Below are 21,172 nucleotides of genomic sequence, written 5' to 3'. Positions count from 1 at the left end.
GATTACAGAGGCATGAGGCAGGAGCTGGCCAAAATTGACTGGAAGGAGGCCCTAGCAGGGAAGACGGTAGAACAGCAATGGCAGGTATTCCTGGGAATAATGCAGAGGTTGCAGGATCAATTTATTCCAAAGAGGTGGAAAGACTCTAAGAGACATCTGTGGCTGACAAGGGAAGTCAGGGACAGCATAAAAATTAAGGAGAGGAAGTATAACATAGCAAAGAAGAGTGGGAAGACAGAGGATTGGGACTCTTTTAAAGAGCAACAAAAGTTAACTAAAAAGGCAATACGGGGAGGAAAGATGAGGTACGAGGGTAAACTAGCCAATAATATAAAGGAGGATAGCAAAAGTTTTTTTAGGTACGTGAAGAGGAAAAAAATAGTCAAGGCAAATGTGGGTCCCTTGAATTCCCCTTGCAGGGGAATTTATTATGGGGAACAAAGAAATGGCAGACGAGTTAAACCGTTACTTTGGATCTGTCTTCACTGAGGAAGATACACACAATCTCCCAAATGTTCTAGGGGCCGGAGAACCTAGGGTGATGGAGGAACTGAAGGAAATCCACATTAGGCAGGAAATGGTTTTGGGTAGACTGATGGGACTGAAGGCTGATAAATCCCCAGGGCCTGATGGTCTGCATCCCAGAGTACTTAAGGAGGTGGCTCTAGAAATAATGGAAGCATTGGAGATCATTTTTCAATGTTCTATAGATTCAGGATCAGTTCCTGTGGATTGGAGGATAGCAAATGTTATCCCACTTTTTAAGAAAGGAGGGAGAGAGAAAACGGGTAATTATAGACCAGTTAGTCTGACATCAGTGGTGGGGAAGATGCTGGAGTCAATTATAAAAGACGAAATTGCTGAGCATTTGGATAGCAGTAACGGGATCATTCCGAGTCAGCATGGATTTACGAAGGGAAAATCATGCTTGACAAATCTACTGGAATTTTTTGAGGATGTAACTAGGAAAATTGACAAGGGAGAGTCAGTGGATGTGGTGTACCTCGACTTTGAGAAAGCCTTCGACAAGGTCCCACATAGGAGATTAGTGGGCAAAATTAGGGCACATGGTATTGGGGGTAGGGTACTGACATGGATAGAAAATTGGTTGACAGACAGAAAGCAAAGAGTGGGGATAAATGGGTCCCTTTCGGAATGGCAGGCAGTGACCAGTGGGGTACCGCAAGGTTCGGTGCTGGGACCCCAGCTATTTACGATATACATTAATGACTTAGACGAAGGGATTAAAAGTACCATTAGCAAATTTGCAGATGATACTATGTTGGGGGGTAGTGTGAATTGTGAGGAAGATGCAATAAGGCTGCAGGGTGACTTGGACAGGTTGTGTGAGTGGGCGGATACATGGCAGATGCAGTTTAATGTAGATAAGTGTGAGGTTATTCACTTTGGAAGTAAGAATAGAAAGGCAGATTATTATCTGAATGGTGTCAAGTTAGGAGGAGGGGGAGTTCAACGAGATCTGGGTGTCCTAGTGCATCAGTCAATGAAAGGAAGCATGCAGGTACAGCAGGCAGTGAAGAAAGCCAATGGAATGTTGGCCTTCGTAACAAGAGGAGTTGAGTATAGGAGCAAAGAGGTCCTTCTACAGTTGTACCGGGCCCTGGTGAGACCGCACCTGGAGTACTGTGTGCAGTTTTGGTCTCCAAATTTGAGGAAGGATATTCTTGCTATGGAGGGCGTGCAGCGTAGGTTCACTAGGTTAATTCCCGGAATGGCGGGACTGTCGTATGTTGAAAGGCTGGAGCGATTGGGCTTGTATACACTGGAATTTAGAAGGATGAGGAGGGATCTTATTGGAACATATAAGATAATTAGGGGATTGGACACATTAGAGGCAGATAACATGTTCCCAATGTTGGGGGAGTCCAGAACAAGGGGCCACAGTTTAAGAATAAGGGGTAGGCCATTTAGAACGGAGATGAGGAAGAACTTTTTCAGTCAGAGAGTGGCGAAGGTGTGGAATTCTCTGCCTCAGAAGGCAGTGGAGGCCAGTTCGTTGGATGCTTTCAAGAGAGAGCTGGATAGAGCTGTTAAGGATAGCGGAGTGAGGGGGTATGGCGAGAAGGCAGGAACGGGGTACTGATTGAGAGTGATCAGCCATGATCGCATTGAATGGTGGTGCTGGCTCGAAGGGCTGAATGGCCTACTCCTGCACCTATTGTCTATTGTCTATTGTCTATTGTCAATGCCTTGCCTCGCGTTCAATGCCTTGTCTTCAATGCCTTGCCCAGCTTTGCCCCGTCATCAATGTGTTGCCTTTAATGTCTTGCCTTAAATGCCTTGCCTTGTATTACCATCAATGCCTTGCCCTGTATTACCATCAATGCCTTGCCTTGTATTACCATCAATGCCTTGCCCTGTATTACCATCAATGCCTTGCCCTGTATTACCACAATGCCTTGCCCTGTATTACCATCAGTGCCTTGCCCTGTATTACCATCAATGCCTTGCCTTGTATTACCATTTAAACCGAAGGTAAATATCCAGCTTGTGTTAACGCTTCATCACCTAGATTTGTTACTTGTCACTGAACAAACAAGGACGATGGAATATTTGTGTTCATATTGTCATTACCCTCTTTATTTCGCAACTCAAACCATGTAGAAAAAAACAACCTTCTTTGCACCAGACACGACCTTTAATAGAAAGTCTGAATCTCCCACAAACTTCCTTTCATGGGAAGTATTATAACTATGTTTATCATGACTTAACCTTAAACATTTAAATAATTGTACAGGTAAATGTATAAAGCTATCAAGGTTCGAAAGACTCATGAATCTTGAGAGTTTAATTATGGTATGTACTGGCAAAGGTGGAACGAAGGTCTTACCTGCATCATATCTATATGCCCGCTAAAGCAAAAACACGCAAACAATTATTTATCAATTATGAATACAAATCTTTAATAATAGTAATACCAGGTATAGCAGGTTTCAACTATAATAGTGGAAACTCGAATTCAGTCGTGCAAACAAAGACACGATCATAAAGGTCATAAGGTCATAGATGATTGGAGTAGAATTATGGCATCCAGCCCATCAAGTCTACCCCGCCATTCATTCGTGGATTATCTACCTCGCCCTCCTCACCCCATTCTCCAGCCTTCTCGCCATAAACTGTGACACCCACAAGGCTCTATCTATCTCCACCTTAAAATATTCACTGACGGCCTCCACAGTCGTCTGTGGCAAAGAATTCCACAGATTCACTACCCCCCGACTAAATACATTTATTCTCAGCTTCTTCCTAATAGAACGTCCTATAATTCTGAGGCTGCCCTCTAGTCCTGGACTCTCCCACCAGTGGAAACATCCTCTCCACATCCACTCTATGCAAGCCTTTCACTATTCTGTATGTTTCAATCAAGTCTCCCCTCATTCTTGTATACTTCAACGAGTACTGGTCCATGACCTCATCATAGGTTAACAAACTCATTCCTGGGATCATTCTTGTAAACCTCTTCTGGACCCTTTCCAGAGGCAGCACGTTCATCGTTAGATAAGGTGCCCAATTTGTCTTGCTTTGCCTTGTCGTCAATGCCTTGCCTTAAATGCCTTGCCTTGCCTTGCATTGCATTGCGATCATTGCATTGCCTTGCATTGCGATCAATGCCTTGCCTTGCCTTAACTTTATTGCCTTGCGTTGCCCCTTAAATCCCTTGCCTTGCCTGGCATTGCGTTCAATGACTTGCCTTGCCTTAACTTTATTGCCTTGCGTTGCCCCTTAAATCCATTGCATTGCCTTACATTACCTTCAATGCCTTGTCTTGTCTTCAATGACTTGTATTGGCTTGTATTGCATTCAATACCTTGCCTTCCCTACACTTCAATGCTTTGCCTGCCTTACTGAGCGTTACCTTGCCTTCAGTGCCTGGCCTTGCTTTGCCTTCAAATTCATTGCAATCAATGCCTTGCCCTTTCTTGTTTTGCCTTCAGTGCCTTGTCTTGTCTTGCCTTGCCTTGCCTTCAGTGCCTTGCCATCCATTCAATGCCTAGCCTTCCCTTACCTTCCATTGAATGCCGTGCCTTGTCTCCTATGCATTGCCTTGCCTTGCCTTGCCATCAATGCCTTGCCTTGATTTGCCTTTAATGCCTTGCCTTGTCTTACATGCTTTGCCTTGCCTTGCCTGCCTGCCTTACCTTATATCGCCTTCAATGCCGTTACTTACCTTGCCTCAATACATTAACTTGCCTTGCCATAAATGCCTTGCCTCGCCTTGTGTTACCTTCAATGCCTTGCCTTGCCTTGCCTCGCCTTGTGTTACCTTCAATGCCTTGCCTTGCCTTGCCTTGCCTTGTTACCTTCAATGCCTTGCCTCGCCTTGTGTTACCTTCAATGCCTTGCCTTGCCTTGTTACCTTCAATGCCTTGCCTCGCCTTGTGTTACCTTCAATGCATTGCCTTGCCTTGCATTTCCTTCAATGACTTGCGTTGCCTTGCCATCAATGCCATGTCTTGCCTTTAATGCCTTCCCTTACCTTGATCTCACGTTCCCTTACCTTGGGGGGAGAGAGCGGGGGGAGAGAACGGGGACGACGACACACAGAGCGGGGGGGGGGGGAGCGAGTAGGGGGAGCGTGAGTGGGGGGGGGGCTAGTGGCGGGGGGAGCGAGTGGTTGGGCTGCGAATGGGGGGGAGCGAGTGGCGGGGGAGCGAGTGGCGGTGTAGCGAGTGTGGGTGAGAGGGGGGAAGGGGAAGGGGAGAGGGGAAAGAGCGGGTGGAGAGAGCGGGGGAGGGTCCTATGCCTTGCCTTGCATTGCAAAACAATCCTTTGCCTTGCCCTTTCTTGCTTTACATTCAGTGCCTTCTTTTGTCTTGCCTTGCCTTGCGTACCTTACCCTCAATGCCTTGCTTTGCCTTCAATGCCTTGCTTTACTTCCAATACCTTGCATGCACTTGCCTTGCCTTCCCTTCCCTGCAATGCTTTGCCTTCCCTTGCCTCCAAATCCTTGCCTTGCTTTGCCTTCAATGCCTAGCCTTGCCTTGCCTCACTCCAATGCGTCTGGTCGTCAATGACTAGCCTTGACTTGCATTTAAGCCTTGCCTTCAATGCCTTGCCATCAATGCTTTACATCCCACTTCAATGCCTTGCCTTACATTGCCTTGCATCACAATGAATTCCTTGCCTTGCCTTCAATGCCTTGCATTGCCTTGCCCTACTTTCAACGCACTACCTTGCCTTGTCTTCAATGCCTTGACTTCCCTTGCAATGTCCTTAATGACATGCCTTGCTTCCAATGCCTTGCCATCAATCCCCATATTGCCTTCAATCCCTTGCCTTGCCTTCCTTAAATGCCTTGCCCAGCATTGTTTTACCTTCAGTGCCTTGCTTTGCCTTGCCTTCAATGCATTGCCTTGCCGTTCCTTGCCTTCAATGCCTTCCCTTCAATGACCTGCCTTGCCTTAACTTTAATGCCTTGCATTGCCTTTCCCTAAATGCCTTGCCTTGCTTGTATTACCATCAATGCCTTGCCTTGTATTACCATCAATGCCTTGCCTTGCCTTGTATCACCATCAATGCCTTGCCCTGTATTACCATCAATGCCTTGCCTTGTATTACCATCAATGCCTTGCCTGGCCTTGCCTTGCTTAGCCTCGCCTTGCCTTGAATGCCTTGCCTTCCGTTGCCTTGCCTTCGATGCCGCACCTTGCCTTGCCTGGAATGTCTTGCCTTTCCTTCAATGCATTGCCTTCAATGCTTTGCCAGGCCTTCAATGCCTTGCCTTCAATGACCTGCCTTGCCTTAACTTTAATGCCTTGCATTGCCTTTCCCTTAATGCCTTGCCTTGCTTGTCCTTGCGTTCAATGCCTTGCCTTCAATGCTCTACCTTGGCTTTAATGCGATGACTTGCCTTGCCGTCAATGCCTTGCCTCGCGTTCAATGCCTTGCCTTCAATGTCTTGCCCTGCTTTGCCCCGTCTTCAATGTGTTGCCTTTAATGTCTTGCCTTAAATGCCTTGCCTTGTATTACCATCAATGCCTTGCCCTGTATTACCCTCAATGCCTTGCCTTGTATTACCATCAATGCCTTGCCCTGTATTACCATCAATGCCTTGCCTTGTATTACCATCAATGCCTTGCCCTGTATTACCATCAATGCCTTGCCTTGTATTACCATCAATGCCTTGCCTTGTATTACCATCAATGCCTTGCCTTGTATTACCATCAATGCCTTGCCCTGTATTACCATCAATGCCTTGCCCTGTATTACCATCAATGCCTTGCCTTGTATTACCATCAATGTCTTGCCCTGTATTACCATCAATGCCTTGCCTTGTATTACCATTTAAACCGAAGGTAAATATCCAGCTTGTGTTAACGCTTCATCGCCTAGATTTGTTACTTTTCACTGAACAAACAAGGACGATGGAATATTTGTGTTCATATTGTCATTACCCTCTTTATTTCGCAACTCAAACCATGTAGAAAAAAACAACCTTCTTTGCACCAGACACGACCTTTAATAGAAAGTCTGAATCTCCCACAAACTTCCTTTCATGGGAAGTATTATAACTATGTTTATCATGACTTAACCTTAAACATTTAAATAATTGTACAGGTAAATGTATAAAGCTATCAAGGTTCGAAAGACTCATGAATCGTGAGAGTTTAATTATGGTATGTACTGGCAAAGGTGCAACGAAGGTCTTACCTGCATCATATCTATATGCCCGCTAACGCAAAAACACGCAAACAATTATTTATCAATTATGAATACAAATCTTTAATAATAGTAATACCAGGTATAGCAGGTTTCAACTATAATAGTGGAAACTCGAATTCAGTCGTGCAAACAAAGACACGATCATAAAGGTCATAAGGTCATAGATGATTGGAGTAGAATTATGGCATCCAACCCATCAAGTCTCCCCCGCCATTCATTCGTGGATTATCTACCTCGCCCTCCTCACCCCATTCTCCAGCCTTCTCGCCATAAACTGTGACACCTGTACTAATCAAGGCTCTATCTATCTCCACCTTAAAATATTCACTGACGGCCTCCACAGTCGTCTGTGGCAAAGAATTCCACAGATTCACTACCCCCCGACTAAATACATTTATTCTCAGCTTCTTCCTAATAGAACGTCCTTTAATTCTGAGGCTGCCCTCTAGTCCTGGACTCTCCCACCAGTGGAAACATCCTCCCCACATCCACTCTATGCAAGCCTTTCACTATTCTGTATGTTTCAATCAAGTCTTCCCTCATTCTTGTATACTTCAACGAGTACTGGTCCATAACCTCGTCATAGGTTAACAAACTCATTCCTGGGATCATTCTTGTAAACCTCTTCTGGACCCTTTCCAGAGCCAGCACATTCATCGTTAGATAAGGTGCCCAAATTGTCTTGCTTTGCCTTGTCGTCAATGCCTTGCCTTGCCTTGCATTGCATTGCGATCATTGCGTTGCCTTGCATTGCGATCAATGCCTTGCCTTAACTTTATTGCCTTGCCTTGCCCCTTAAATCCCTTGCCTTGCCTGGCATTGCGTTCAATGACTTGCCTTGCCTTAACTTTATTGCCTTGCGTTGCCCCTTAAATCCATTGCATTGCCTTACATTGCCTTCAATGCCTTGTCTTGTCTTCAATGACTTGTATTGGCTTGTATTGCATTCAATACCTTGCCTTCCCTACACTTCAATGCTTTGCCTGCCTTACTGAGCATTACCTTGCCTTCAGTGCCTGGCCTTGCTTTGCCTTCAAATTCATTGCAATCAATGCCTTGCCCTTTTTTTGTTTTGCCTTCAGTGCCTTGTCTTGTCTTGCATTGCCTTGCCTTCAGTGCCTTGCCATCCATTCAATGCCTAGCCTTCCCTTACCTTCCATTGAATGCCGTGCCTTGTCTCCTATGCATTGCCTTGCCTTGCCTTGCCATCAATGCCTTGTCTTGATTTGCCTTTAATGCATTGCCTTGTCTTACATGCTTTGCCTTACCTTGCCTGCCTGCCTTACCTTACATCGCCTTCAATGCCGTTCCTTGCCTTGCCTCAATACTTTAACTTGCCTTGCCATAAATGCCTTGCCTCGCCTTGTGTTACCTTCAATGCCTTGCCTTGCCTTGCCTTGTGTTACCTTCAATGCCTTGCCTTGCCTTGTTACCTTCAATGCCTTGCCTTGCCTTGTGTTACCTTCAATGACTTGCCTTGCCTTAACTTTATTGCCTTGCCTTGCCTTAAATGCCTTGTCTTGCGCTACCTTCAATGCCTTGCCTTGCATTTCCTTCAATGACTTGCGTTGCCTTGCCATCAATGCCATGTCTTGCCTTTAATGCCTTCCCTTGCCTCCAAATCCTTGCCTTGCTTTGCCTTCAATGCCTAGCCTTGCTTTGCCTCACTCCAATGCGTCTGGTCGTCAATGACTAGCCTTGTCTTGCATTTAAGCCTTGCCGTACCTTGCCGTCAATGCCTTACATCCCACTTCAATGCCTTGCCTTACATTGCCCTGCATCACAATGAATTCCTTGCCTTGCCTTCAATGCCTTGCATTGCCTTGCCCTACTTTCAACGCACTACCTTGCCCTGTCTTCAATGCCTTGACTTCCCTTGCAATGTCCTTAATGACATGCCTTGCTTCCAATGCCTTGCCATCAATCCCCTGATTGCCTTCAATGCATTGCCTTGCCTTCAATGCCTTCCCTTCAATGACCTGCCTTGCCTTAACTTTAATGCCTTGCATTGCCTTTCCCTAAATGCCTTGCCTTGCTTGTCCTTGCGTTCAATGCCTCGCCTTCAATGCCGTACCTTGGCTTTAAAGTGATGACTTGCCTTGCCGTCAATGCCTTGCCTCGCGTTCAATGCCTTGCCTTCAAAGCCTTGCCCTGCTTTGCCCCGTCTTCAATGTGTTGCCTTTAATGTCTTGCCTTAAATGCCTTGCCTTGTATTACCATCAATGCCTTGCCTTGTATTACCATCAATGCCTTGCCTTGTATTACCATCAATGCCTTGCCTTGTATTACCATCAATGCCTTGCCTTGTATTACCATCAATGCCTTGCCTTGTATTACCATCAATGCCTTGCCTTGCCTTGTATTACCATCAATGCCTTGCCCTGTATTACCATCAATGCCTTGCCTTGTATTACCATCAATGCCTTGCCTGGCCTTGCCTTGCTTAGCCTCGCCTTGCCTTCCGTTGCCTTGCCTTCGATGCCGCACCTTGCCTTGCCAGGAATGTCTTGCCTTTCCTTCAATGCATTGCCTTCAATGCCTTGCCAGGCCTTCAATGCCTTGCCTTCAATGACCTGCCTTGCCTTAACTTTAATGCCTTGCATTGCCTTTCCCTTAATGCCTTGCCTTGCTTGTCCTTGCGTTCAATGCCTTGCCTTCAATGCTCTACCTTGGCTTTAATGCGATGACTTGCCTTGCCGTCAATGCCTTGCCTTCAATGCATTGCCTTGCTTTGCGCTGCCTTCAATGCACTGCCTTGCCATTCCTTGCCTTCCGTTGCCTTCAATACTGTGCCTTGCCATCTTGCTTGCCTTTAATCCCTTGCCTTGCCTCGAGTGCTTTCCCTTGCCTTGCCTTCCTTAAATGCCTTGCCCTTCAATGCCTTGCTTTGCCTTGCCTGGCGTCGTCTTCAATGACCTGCCTTGCCTTAACTTTAATGCCTTGCATTGCCTTGCTTTAAATGCCTTGCCTTGCATTTCCTTACGTTCTTTGCCTCGCCTTGAATGACTTGCCTTGCCTGGAATGCCTTGCATTGCATTGCCTTCAATCCCGTACTTTGGCTTTAATGCGGTGCCTTGCCTTCCATGCATTGCCTTGCTTTGCCCCGTCTTCAATGCCTCGCCATGCCGTCAATGCCTTGCCTTGCTTGTCTTTAATGTCTTGCCTTGTATTACCATCAATGCCTTGCCTTGCTTGCCTTTAATGTCTTGCCTTGAATGCCTTGCCTTGTATTACCATCAATGCCTTGACTTGAATGCCTTGCCTTTCATCATGTTCAATGCTTTGCCTTATCTCGCACTTTATTGCCTTGCCTTACATTGCAATGAATTCCTTGCCTTGAATACCTTGCCTTGCCTTGAATACAGTGGAGTTCCTTCTCTTGCCTTGCCTTAAATACCTTGCCTTGACTGGCTGATGACCTGAACTCTTTTTATGCACGGTTCGAGACGGGTAACACCCCTAGCTGGCTAGCGAGGCTGGAGGGGGATCCACGGCCGGGGGATGTACACACATTCTCGGTGTCCGAGCATGAGGTGAGGTGGGCTCTGACGTGTGTGAACACGAGGAAAGCTGGAGGCCCAGATGGTATATCTGGGCGAGTACTAAAGTCTTGTGTTACTCAGCTTGCTCCAGTGCTCACCACAATATTCAACCTCTCCTTGGCCAAGTCCGTGGTCCCTGCATGCTTCAAAAGATCCATCATTGTACCGGTGCCAAAGAATGCCTCTCCAGCGTGTTTAAATGACTACCTCGGTTGTCATGAAATGCTTCGAGAGACTAATCAAGAACCACATCTGTGCCCTCCTTCCTCGCAACATGGATCCACTACAGTTCGCATACCGTCCGAACAGGTCCACGGATGATGCGGTCTCCCAGGTTCTACACAACGCTCTCTCTCATCTGGACAGCCAGGGGGGCTATGTGAGGATGCTGTTTATTGACTTTAGTTCAGCTTTCAACACAATAGTCCCCTGCAGAAGCTGCTGGAACTGGGACTTAGCACCCCTCTGTGTGACTGGGTCCTGGACTTTCTCACTGCCAGGCCCCAAGTGGTCAGGATGGGAGAACACACATCTAGCTCCCTCACCCTAAACATAGGATCCCCCCAGAGTTGCGACCTTAGCCCCCTATTGTACTCCCTGTACACACATGACTGTGTGGCCAGGTTCAGCTCAAACTCCATCATCAAGTTTGCTGATGACACTGGTGGTGGGCCGAATCTCCGACAACGATGAGAAGGCCTACCCTACCGGGAGGAGGTGGCTGATCTGGCACTCTGGTGTCAGGACAATAGCCTCCTCTTGAATGTCAAAAAAACCAAGGAGCTGATTGTGGACTTTAGAAGGGCTCAACATACGAGGACGTACACGCCACTGGAGATAAATGGGTCTATTGTGGATAGGGTGAGCAGTTTTAAATACTTGGGAGTCCACATTACAGAGGATCTGACATGGACAACACACATTGTCGCACTGGTGGGTAAGGCAAGGCAGCGCCTTTACCACCTCAGACAGCTGAGGAAATTCAGTGTGTCTCTGAGGATCCTTCATTGCTTCTACTCTGGGGCTGTAGAGAGCATCCTGTCCGGCACAGTCTAGTTTGGGAACAGCTCTGCCCAGGACAGGATGGCCCTGCAGAGTGGTGCATTCGGCAGAACTACACACACCATGGGAACTACACTCGTCCCACTGCAGGACCTATACATCAGGAGGTGTAGATCCAGAGCAAGCAAGATTATGAGGGACCCCTACCTCCCCAGTAACGGACTGTTCCAGATGCTACGATCAGGCAAATGCCTCCGCTGTCACGCTGTGAAAACGGAGAGGATGAGACGGAGTTTCTTCCCACAGGCCATCAGGACTGTTAACTTTTATAACTCCAGGGACTAAATTTTGTCTTCTCTGAATTAACTTTATTTATATGCTGTAACTGTAATTCTTTTTTGTGCACAATCCGCAGGCATTGCCACTTTCATTTCACTGCACATCGTGTATGTGCATGTGACAAATAAACTTGACTTGTATTACTATCAATGCCTTGCCTTTAATGCCTTGCCTTGCCGTACCATCAATGCCTCGCCTTGAATGCGGTGCCATGCCTTTAATGTTTTGCCTTGAATGCCTTGCCTTACCATCAATGCCTCGCCTTGCCGTCAATGCCTTTAATGTCTTGCCTTGAATGCCTTGCCTTACATCATGTTCAATGCCTTACCTTATCTCGCACTTTATTGCCTTGCCTGACATTGCAATGAATTCCTTGACTTGCATTGCCTTGCCTTTCTTTCAATGCATTTCCTTCTCCTGCCTTGTCTTGTCTTGAATGCCTTGACTTCTTTTGTTGCCTTTAATGCCATGCCTTGCCTCCAATGCCATCAATACCGACCCTTGCCTTAAATGCCTTGCCTTGCTTTCCCTTCAATGTCTTGTCTCCAATGCATTTCCTTGCCTTAAATGCCTTGCCTTTAATGACATGCCTTGCCTTAACTTTAATGCCTTGCATTGCCTTAAAATGCCTTGCCTTGCTTTGTGTTACCTTCAAAGCCTTGCCAAAGGGGAGAGGGGTGTACGGTTCCCATCTACGTATCCCTCACCAGGAGCTCGGCGCATGGTCCCCTCCCACAGCCCCTCAGCTCCCCCTCCCATTCGTGCACTCCCACCCCCACACACACACCACAGATGACTCTCCCCAATCCTCCCAGACTGTCCCACTCCCCCACAGACGACACTCCCCCATCCTCCCACACAGACGACTCTCCCCCCCCCCACACAAACAGATGATTCTCTCCCATCCTCCCACAGACGACTGACCCCCTTCCTCCCACTCAGACGACTGACCCCCTCCCCCACACAGACGACTCTCCCACCCCCTCCCCCACAAAGAGGATTCTCCACAAGCAGAACGGGGGAATATGGACAATCAGAGATCAATGCGAGTGGTTTTCACTCCGCTCCAGGGAGGAGAGATGGGGAGAGAGTGGGGGTGGGGGGGAGAGAGTGGAGGTGGGGGTGAAAATAGTGGTGGGGGTGAGAGAATGGGGGTGGGGGAGAGAGTGTGGAGGTGGGGGAGAGAGAGTGGAGGTGGGGGAGAGAGTGGAGGTGGGGGGGAGAGAGTGGAGGTGGGGGGGAGAGTGGAGGTGGGGGAGAGAGAGTGGGGGTGGGGAGAGAGAGTGGAGGTGGGGGAGAGAGAGTGGGGGTGGGGAGAGAGAGTGGGGGTGGGGTGAGAGAGTGGCGCTTTCTCCCTCCTCCCCCCACGGCACTGCCCCTCTCCCCTCCCCCCACGGCACTGCCCCTCTCCCCTCCCCCCACGGCACTGCCCCTCTCCCCTCCCCCCACGGCACTGCCCCTCTCCCCTCCCCCCATGGCACTGCCCCTCTCCCCTCCCCCCACGGCACTGCCCCTCTCCCCTCCCCCCACGGCACTGCCCCTCTCCCCTCCCCCCACGGCACTGCCCCTCTCCCCTCCCCCCACGGCACTGCCCCTCTCCCCCCCCCACACGGCACTGCCCCTCTCCCCTCCCTCCCTCCACTGCACTCCTGTCCCCATCTACCCTCCCTCCCCTCCCCCCAAGGCTCGCCCTCCTCTCCCCATCTCCCCTCACCGTTGCCTCTTGTTGTACCGTCGGCTGAGCTCAGGGTGGAACTGGGAGTTGTAGGCCCTCGAGCCCCCCTCGCCCTCCCTCTGCCCCTCGCCCTCCCTCTGCCCCTCGCCCTCCCTCTGCCCCTCCACCCCCCTCAGTAATGCTTCCGCCCGCTTTCTCTCTGTCTCCTCCCTACGCAGCCTCTCCTCCCTCAGGCTCACTACCCCTCCTCCCCCTTCCCCACCCTCACTCTTCCGTCCCCCTCCCTTTCCTCTTGCCCTAGACCCCCCTCCCCTCCCGTCCCCTCCGCTCTCTCCCCCCCTCCCTCCCCCTCCCCTCTGCCATTCCCTCATGCCCCGCAGTGGATCCATTTTCCGTTTGCGCCCCCCCTCAGCCTCGGCCTCGGCCTCTGCCTCCGTGCCGTGTGCGGGTACACGTGTGTACCACGGGCCGGCCGTCTGCGATTCCCACACGCTTTGTCCCAGGTAGGTCAGGATCCCCAGCGAACGCTCACGCCTCTCCTGGAGCGGGGGGGGGGGGGGGGGGGCGAGAGAGGGGGGGGTGGAGAGTTGGGGGGGGGGAGTGAGGGAGTGAGAATGGGGGGGAGCGAGTAAGAATGGGGGGAGAGAGAGGGAGAGTGGGGGGGAGAGAGAGTGGGGGGGGAGAGAGTGAGAGAGGGGGGCAGAGAGTTGGGGGGCGAGTGAGAGAGTGGGGGAGAGAGTGGGGAGGGGGAGCGAGAGTGGGGGGGAGAGAGAGAGTGGGGGGAGGGAGTGAGTAAGAATGGGGGAAGAGAGAGTGGGGGGGGGAGAGAGAGTGGGGAAGTTGATCGAGAGAGTGGGGGGGGAGAGCGAGAGAGTGTGGGGGGCGAGCGAGAGAGAGGGGGGGAAGCGGGAGAGTGGGGGGGAAGCGAGAGGGAGGGGTGGAGCGAGAGAGTGGGGGGAGAGCGAGAGTGGGGGGAGAGAGTGGGAGGGGAGAGAGAGTGGGGGAGAGAGAGTGGGGGAGAGAGAGAGTGGGGGGGGAGAGAGAGTGGGGGGGAGAGAGAGTGGGGGGGGAGAGAGTGGGGGGGAGAGAGGGAGAGGGGGGGCAGAGAGAAGGGAGGGCAAAGAGGAGGGGGGGAGAGAGGATGGGGGGTGAGGATGGGGGCAGAGAGGAGGGGGGGCAGAGAGGAGGGGGGGCAGAGAGGAGGGGGGCAGGATGGGGGAGAGAGGAGGGGGAGAGAGGAGGGGGGAGAGAGGAGGGGGAGAGAGGAGGGGGAGAGAAGAGGGGGAGAGAGGAGGGGGAGAGAGGAGGGGGAGAGAGGAGGGGGAGAGAGGGGGGAGGGAGGAGGGGTAGAGGATTGGGGAAGAGAGGACGGGGGGGGGGGGGGGGGAGAGAGGGCAATTATTTTCCAGAGATGCCGTGACCATATGAGCAGCAGGGGCAGGGGAGGCCACTCTGGTGCCTTGCTCATACTAGCCCCTTCACCCAGTTCCCAGCCCCTCTTCCCAGTCCTCCCTCCATCACTTGGGAGCCACTGGGGGTGATCGTGCCGGAGATTCCCCTCTCCTCCTCCCCAGCGTGGAAGTGCACAGGGCCCTGGCACGGAGCTGTAATGTGGACCCCAGCACGGAGCTACAGACAGTCCTCAGTGTGGGGCTGTCTATAGTCTCCAGCACGGAGCAACCAACTGTGCCCAGCGCGACGCTCTGAGGCGAGCCCCAGCACGCTCTGGACTTCCCCCCATCACTGAGCGGCAACAAGGGCCTCAGCACATTGCACGTGGTCCCCAGCGTGAGGAGGGCCCTGGTGCGGAGCTGCGAGGAGGGCCCCGGTGCGGAGCTGCGAGGAGGGCCCCCCGGCGCGGAGCTGCAAGCAGGGCCCTAACTAAGTGGGCATCAGCGCCGAGCTTCGAGGAGGGCCCTGGCACGGAGCTGCGAGGATGGGCCCCCGGCACGGGGCTGCGAGGTTGCCCCCCCCGGCGTGGAGCTGCAAGGAGGGCCCTGGTGTGGAGCTGCAAGGAGGGCCCTGGTGTGGAGCTGCGAGGAGGGCCCTGGTGCGGAGCTGCGAGGAGGGCCCTGGTGCGGAGCTGCGAGGGAGGCCCCTGGTGCGGAGCTGTGAGGACGGCCTCCCGACATGGAGCTGCGAGGTTGCCCCCCCCCCCCTCGGCGTGGAGCTGCAAGGAGGGCCCTGGTGTGGAGCTGCGAGGACGGCCCTGGTGCGGAGCTGCGAGGGAGGCCCTGGTGCGGAGCTGTGAGGACGGCCTCCCGACATGGAGCTGCGAGGTTGCCCCCCCCCCCTCGGCGTGGAGCTGCAAGGAGGGCCCTGGTGTGGAGCTGCGAGGACGGCCTCCCGGCGTGGAGCTGCAAGGAGGGCCCTGGTGTGGAGCTGCAAGGAGGGGCGGGGCTGCGAGGAGGGCCTGAGCCACTCACCTTCTCCTGCCGTTTCTCCTCCTCATACTCCTTGCTCCCTCCCTTCCTCCCCTCGTCCCCCTCCCCGTCGCTGAACAGGTTGAGACTCTGAGGGGTCACCTGGGCTGCTGGGGCATCAGGGAGCGAGAGTCGTGCGCGTTTACGCAGGAATTCTGTCCTTGCCTGGAGAAGAGAGTGGAAAACACAGAGTGAAGATCCCTCCACACACGAGCGCACACGCACACACAGTGAAGCTCCCTCCCTCTGCACCGTCCCGGCACACACTCTTCCCGGATTCAGACATACATCGTTCATGTTCATAAGATTTAGGAGCAGAATTAGGCCAATCAGACCATCGAGTCTACTCCAACATTCTATCATGGGCTGATCTATCTTTACCTCTTAACGCCAAATTATACCAAAACCAATTAACCTACGCCTTTGGAGTGTGTGAGGAAACTGGAGCACCCGGACAAACCCACGCAGGTTACGGGGAGAATTTACAAACTCCGTACAGACAGCATCCGTGGTCAGGATCATACCTGGGTCTCAGCTGTACAGCAACAACTCTACCGCTATGCCTTCTTGAACAACAGAGTAATATTTGCAATTTTCCAATCATCTGGAACAACTCTAGTGATTCTTGAAAGAGTGATTCTTGTGCCTCCAGTCTCGAAAGCCACATCTTCCAGAACCCTTGGGTTCACCAGGTGACATCCACCTTCAGCCCTTTCAATTTCCCAAGCACCTTCTCCTTAGTAATAGCCACTCTACTCTTCCACACCGACTCTCCTGAATTTCAGGCACGTTATTAATGTGGACTGTGGACTGATTCAAAATGTTATTCCAACTCCTCTGCCATTTCTTTATTCCCCGTTATTCCAGCAGGTGGCAGCCTCGCCAACGGTCTGTCTGTCTTTTCATCTTTTTGTTATTTTTAGAGTGTTTTAAAAGTTTGTGTTAATGTTCTCTGGATTGTTTTATGTTGTTTTATGTTTTATATTGGTGGATGCGGGGGTTCGGGGAAAACTTCTTTTCAATCTCTTACCTTGCGGGAGATGCGATTGTTTTCTGGATCGTATCTCCGGTCGCTCTGCGGCCTAACATCATGGAGCTGGCGGCCTTGCCTGGGACTGACTTTGAGCCCCACCGCGGGGCGTGGACTTACCATCGGAGCCTGTGATCCCTTGCCTGGGATCGACGCTCCAACCGCAGCGCAGCCTGCGAACATCACCATCAAGGAGCTCGCGGTCTTGGGTAGAGACCAATGTCTCCCCCGATGCAGGAGTAAGAATTTCATTGTTCTATCTGGGACATGTGACAATAAAACACACTTGATTCTTGACTCTTATGCTGTCTTTGACTTTCCTTGTCATCTCATTCTCCCCCTCAAATCTTTCTTCCACTTTGGAATGAAAACGTCTTCTGAATTATTCACAGAAATTCTTCCTATTGCTGTTCCACTGTCCCTTTATCAATCAACTTTAGCCAGTTCCTCTCTCGTGCCTGTGAACATTTGCTCAACAGCTCCTCCGGTGCCAGCTCCTCCTCCCCCGTGCCAGCTCCTCCCCGTGCCAGCTCCTCCGCTCCAGGGCCAGCTCCTCCCCCCCGTGCCAGCTCCTCCCCCGTGCCAGCTCCTCCGCTCCGGTGCCAGCTCCTCCTCCCCCGTGCCAGCTCCTCCCCCGTGCCAGCTCCTCCCCCCCGTGCCAGCTCCTCCCCCCCCGTGCCAGCTCCTCCTCCCCCGTGCCAGCTCCTCCCCCCCCGTGCCAGCTCCTCCCCCCCGTGCCAGCTCCTCCGCTCCGGTGCCAGCTCCTCCCCCCCCATGCCAGCTCCTCCCCCCCGTGCCAGCTCCTCCTCCCCCGTGCCAGATCCTCCTCCCCGTGCCAGCTCCTCCTCTCCGGTGCCAGCTCCTCCCCCCCGTGCCAGCTCCTCCCCCCGTGCCAGCTCCTCCTCCCCCGTACCAGCTCCTCCTCCCCGTGCCAGCTCCTCCTCTCCGGTGCCAGCTCCTCCCCCATGCCAGCTCCTCCTCTCCGGTGCCAGCTCCTCCCCCCCGTGCCAGCTCCTCCCACATGCCAGCTCCTCCTCTCCGGTGCCAGCTCCTCCCCCGGTGCCAGCTCCTCTACTATGCTGTGTACATTTTCTCAACAGTGATCACATTTTCTCAACACATCTGAGTTCACCTCCCTCTCAAACTGTAGGTTGAATTTTCCCTGGTAGGCTACACTACAAAATAGGTAGGGAGGAACTGCAGATGCTGCTTTAAACCGAAGACAAACATAAAAGCTGGAATAACTCAGCGGGTCAGCCAGCAGATCTGGGGAAAAGGAATAGGTGACGTTTCGGAAAAAATGGTCTTGACCGGAAACGTCGCCCTTCAGTCGCCTCTCCAGAGATGCTACCTGCCCGACCCCATGAGTTACTCCAGCCTTCCCCACAAGCATTCGATACCTCCTAACCCTAACCTTGCTACGGGCCGAATTTCATTCCTTACTGGCATAGCTACCCTACCCACCCTCTGCGATGTGAAGCTCCCTCCGCACCGCCCCGCCCCACACACAGAGTGAAGCTCCCTCCGCACCGCCCCGTCACACACACAGAGTGAAGCTCCCTCCGCACCGCCCCGCCCCACACACAGAGTGAAGCTCCCTCCGCACCGCACCGCCCCGCCCCACACACAGAGTGAAGCTCCCTCCGCACCGCCCCGTCACACACACAGAGTGAAGCTCCCTCCACACCGCCCCGTCACACACACAGAGTGAAGCTCCCTCTGCACCGCCCCGTCATACACACACACAGAGTGAAGCTCCCTCTGCACCGCCCCGTCATACACACACACACAGAGTGAAGCTCCCTCCACACCGCCCCGACACACACACAGAGTGAAGCTCCCTCCACACACACAGAGTGAAGCGCCCTCCACACCGCCCCGTCACACACACAGAGTGAAGCTCCCTCCACACCGTCCTGTCACACACACAGAGTGAAGCTCCCTCTGCACCGCCCCGCCCCGTCACACACACAGAGTGAAGCGCCCTCCACACCATCCTGTCACACACACAGAGTGAAGCTCCCTCCGCACCGCCCCGTCACACACACAGAGTGAAGCTCCCTCCACACCGTCCTGTCACACACACAGAGTGAAGCTCCCTCCCCCGTCATACACACACACACACAGAGTGAAGCTCCCTCCCTCCACACCGCCCCGTCACACACACACACACACAGAGTGAAGCTCCCTCCACACCATCCTGTCACACACACAGAGTGAAGCTCCCTCTGCACCGCCCCGTCACACACTCCCCCCGGGTTGGGACCCTGACACCTCCAGAGCTCCAGCACCCTCTCCACTCCTCCAAGCTGTTCGCTGGTCCTCCCAGGTGGAGGTCATATTACAGTTGTACAAGACGTTGGTGAAGCCATATTTAGAGTATTGTGTTCAGTTCTGGGCACAGAAAATATGTTGTCAAGTTGGAAAGGATACAGAAAAGATTTAGAAAGAAGTTGCCAGGACTCGATGATCTGAGCTGTAGGGAGAGGTTGAGCAGGCTGAGACTCTATTCCTTGGAGCGTAGTAGGATGAGGAGAGACTTACAGAGGTGTTTATAATCATGAGGAATAGATCGGGTAGATACACAGAATCTCTTGCCCAGAGTAGGGGAATCGAGGACTACAGGTGAAGGGGAAAAGATTTCATAGGAATGTTGGGGGGTAACTTTTTCACACAAAGGGTGGTGGGTGTACGGAACAAGCTGCCAGAGGAGGTAGTTGAGCCTGGGACTATCCCAATATGTAAGAAATAGTTAGATAGGTACATGGATCAGACAGGTTTAGAGGGATATGGACCAAACGTGGGCAAGTGGGACTAGTGTAGATGGGACATGCTGGGCGGTGTAGGCAAGTTACGCCGAAGGGCCTGTTTCCATGCCATATCACTCTACGTCTTGAAGCCAGTCTTCCAAAGCTCCCTCCCTCCTCTCCTCCCCTCCCCCCGCAGAGGCACAGGGATGCTCCCTCCCTTTTCCCTTCCTCCCTCGTCTGCTCCCTCGCCCCCAGAGACACTCCCTCACCCCCAGAGACGCTCCCTCACCCCCAGAGATGCTCCCTCACCCCCAGAGACACTCCATCATGCCCTGACGCTCCACCACGCCCTGAGGCGCTCCCTCACCCCCAGACACTCCCTCACCCCCAGAGACACTCCCTCACCCCCAGAGACACTCCCTCACCCCCAGAAACACTCCATCACGCCCTGAGGCGCTCCCTCACCCCCAGAGACACTCCATCACCCCCAGAGACACTCGCTCACCCCCAGAGACACTCCATCACCCCCAGAGAGACTCCATCACCCCCAGGGACACTCCCTCACCCCCAGAGACACTCCATCACCCCCAGAGACACTCCCTCACCCCCAGAGACACTCCATCACGCCCTGAGACACTCCATCACCCCCAGATACACTCCATCACCCCCAGAGACACTCCCTCACCCCCAGAGACACTCCATCACCCCCAGATACACTCCATCACCCCCAGAGACACTCCATCACCCCCAGAGACACTCCATCACCCCCAGGGACACTCCATCACCCCCAGAGACACTCCATCACCCCCAGAGACACTCCATCACCCCCAGGGACACTCCATCACCCCCAGAGACACTCCATCACCCCCAGAGACACTCCATCACCCCCAGAGACACTCCATCACCCCCAGAGACACTCCATCACGCCCTGAGACACTCCCTCACCCCCAGAGCCACTCCATCACCCCCAGAGCCACTCCATCACCCCCAGAGACACTCCATCACCCCCAGACACGCTCCCTCACCCCCTGAGGCGCTCCCTCACCCCTGAGGCGCTCCCTCAACCCCTGAGGCGCTCCCTCACCTCCCTGACACGCTCCCTCACCCCCTGACACGCTCCCTCACCCCCTGAGGCGCTCCCTGCCCCCCTGAGGCGCTCCCTCATCCCCTGAGGCGCTCCCTGCCCCTGAGGCGCTCCCTCACCTCCCTGGAGGCCCGCGACGCTCCTTCCTCGGCCGCCCGCGCCTCCTCGGCCGCTCCCTCCTCGTCGCGCCGGACCCGGGCCACGTTATCCTTGTTGCGGACGTGCCAGCTCTTCTTGGGTAGGATGTTCATGGCGGAGCGGCTCAGAACAACGGTGAGGAAGCGCCTCACGGGGAGAGGGAGCGCCTCACGGGGAGAGGGAGCGCCTCATGGGGAGAGGGAGCGGCGGGCCGCCAGTGACAGCGCCGCCCCCGGCGGGAGGACCAGCTGCAGCGGCCAGTGACAGCGCCGCCCCCGGCGGGAGGACCAGCGGCAGCGGCCAGTGACAGCGCCGCCCCCGGCGGGAGGACCAGCGGCAGCGGCCAGTGACAGCGCCGCCCCCGCCGGGAGGACCAACGGCAGCGGCCAGTGACAGCGCCGCCCCCGGCGGGAGGAGCAGCGGCAGCGGCCGGTCACAGCGCAGCCCCCGGCGGGAGGAGCAGCGGCAGCGGCCGGTCACAGCGCCGCCCCCGACGGGAGGAGCA

The 21,172-nt window shown here is 53.4% G+C and overlaps 1 protein-coding gene across 1 annotated transcript; it reads right to left on the bottom strand.

Annotated features, from left to right (window-relative positions):
* Positions 1–13,263: 13,263 nt before the first annotated feature.
* On the bottom strand, positions 13,264–20,926 carry leng1 (leukocyte receptor cluster (LRC) member 1). Its single transcript, XM_078424269.1, has 3 exons — positions 20,649–20,926; positions 15,669–15,830; positions 13,264–13,781 (listed from the first exon to the last, which is right to left on the bottom strand). Exons 1-3 carry the CDS (start codon positions 20,778–20,780, stop codon positions 13,278–13,280), a joined length of 798 nt encoding a protein of 265 aa, XP_078280395.1. The 5' UTR covers positions 20,781–20,926; the 3' UTR covers positions 13,264–13,277.
* Positions 20,927–21,172: the final 246 nt, after the last annotated feature.

The sequence above is a fragment of the Rhinoraja longicauda genome, chromosome 28, assembly GCF_053455715.1.
Source record: "Rhinoraja longicauda isolate Sanriku21f chromosome 28, sRhiLon1.1, whole genome shotgun sequence".
NCBI classification, from domain to species: Eukaryota; Metazoa; Chordata; class Chondrichthyes; order Rajiformes; family Arhynchobatidae; genus Rhinoraja; species Rhinoraja longicauda.
The sequence above is the reverse complement of the archived record's forward strand: the minus strand, read 5'-3'. Positions and strand labels throughout refer to the sequence as shown.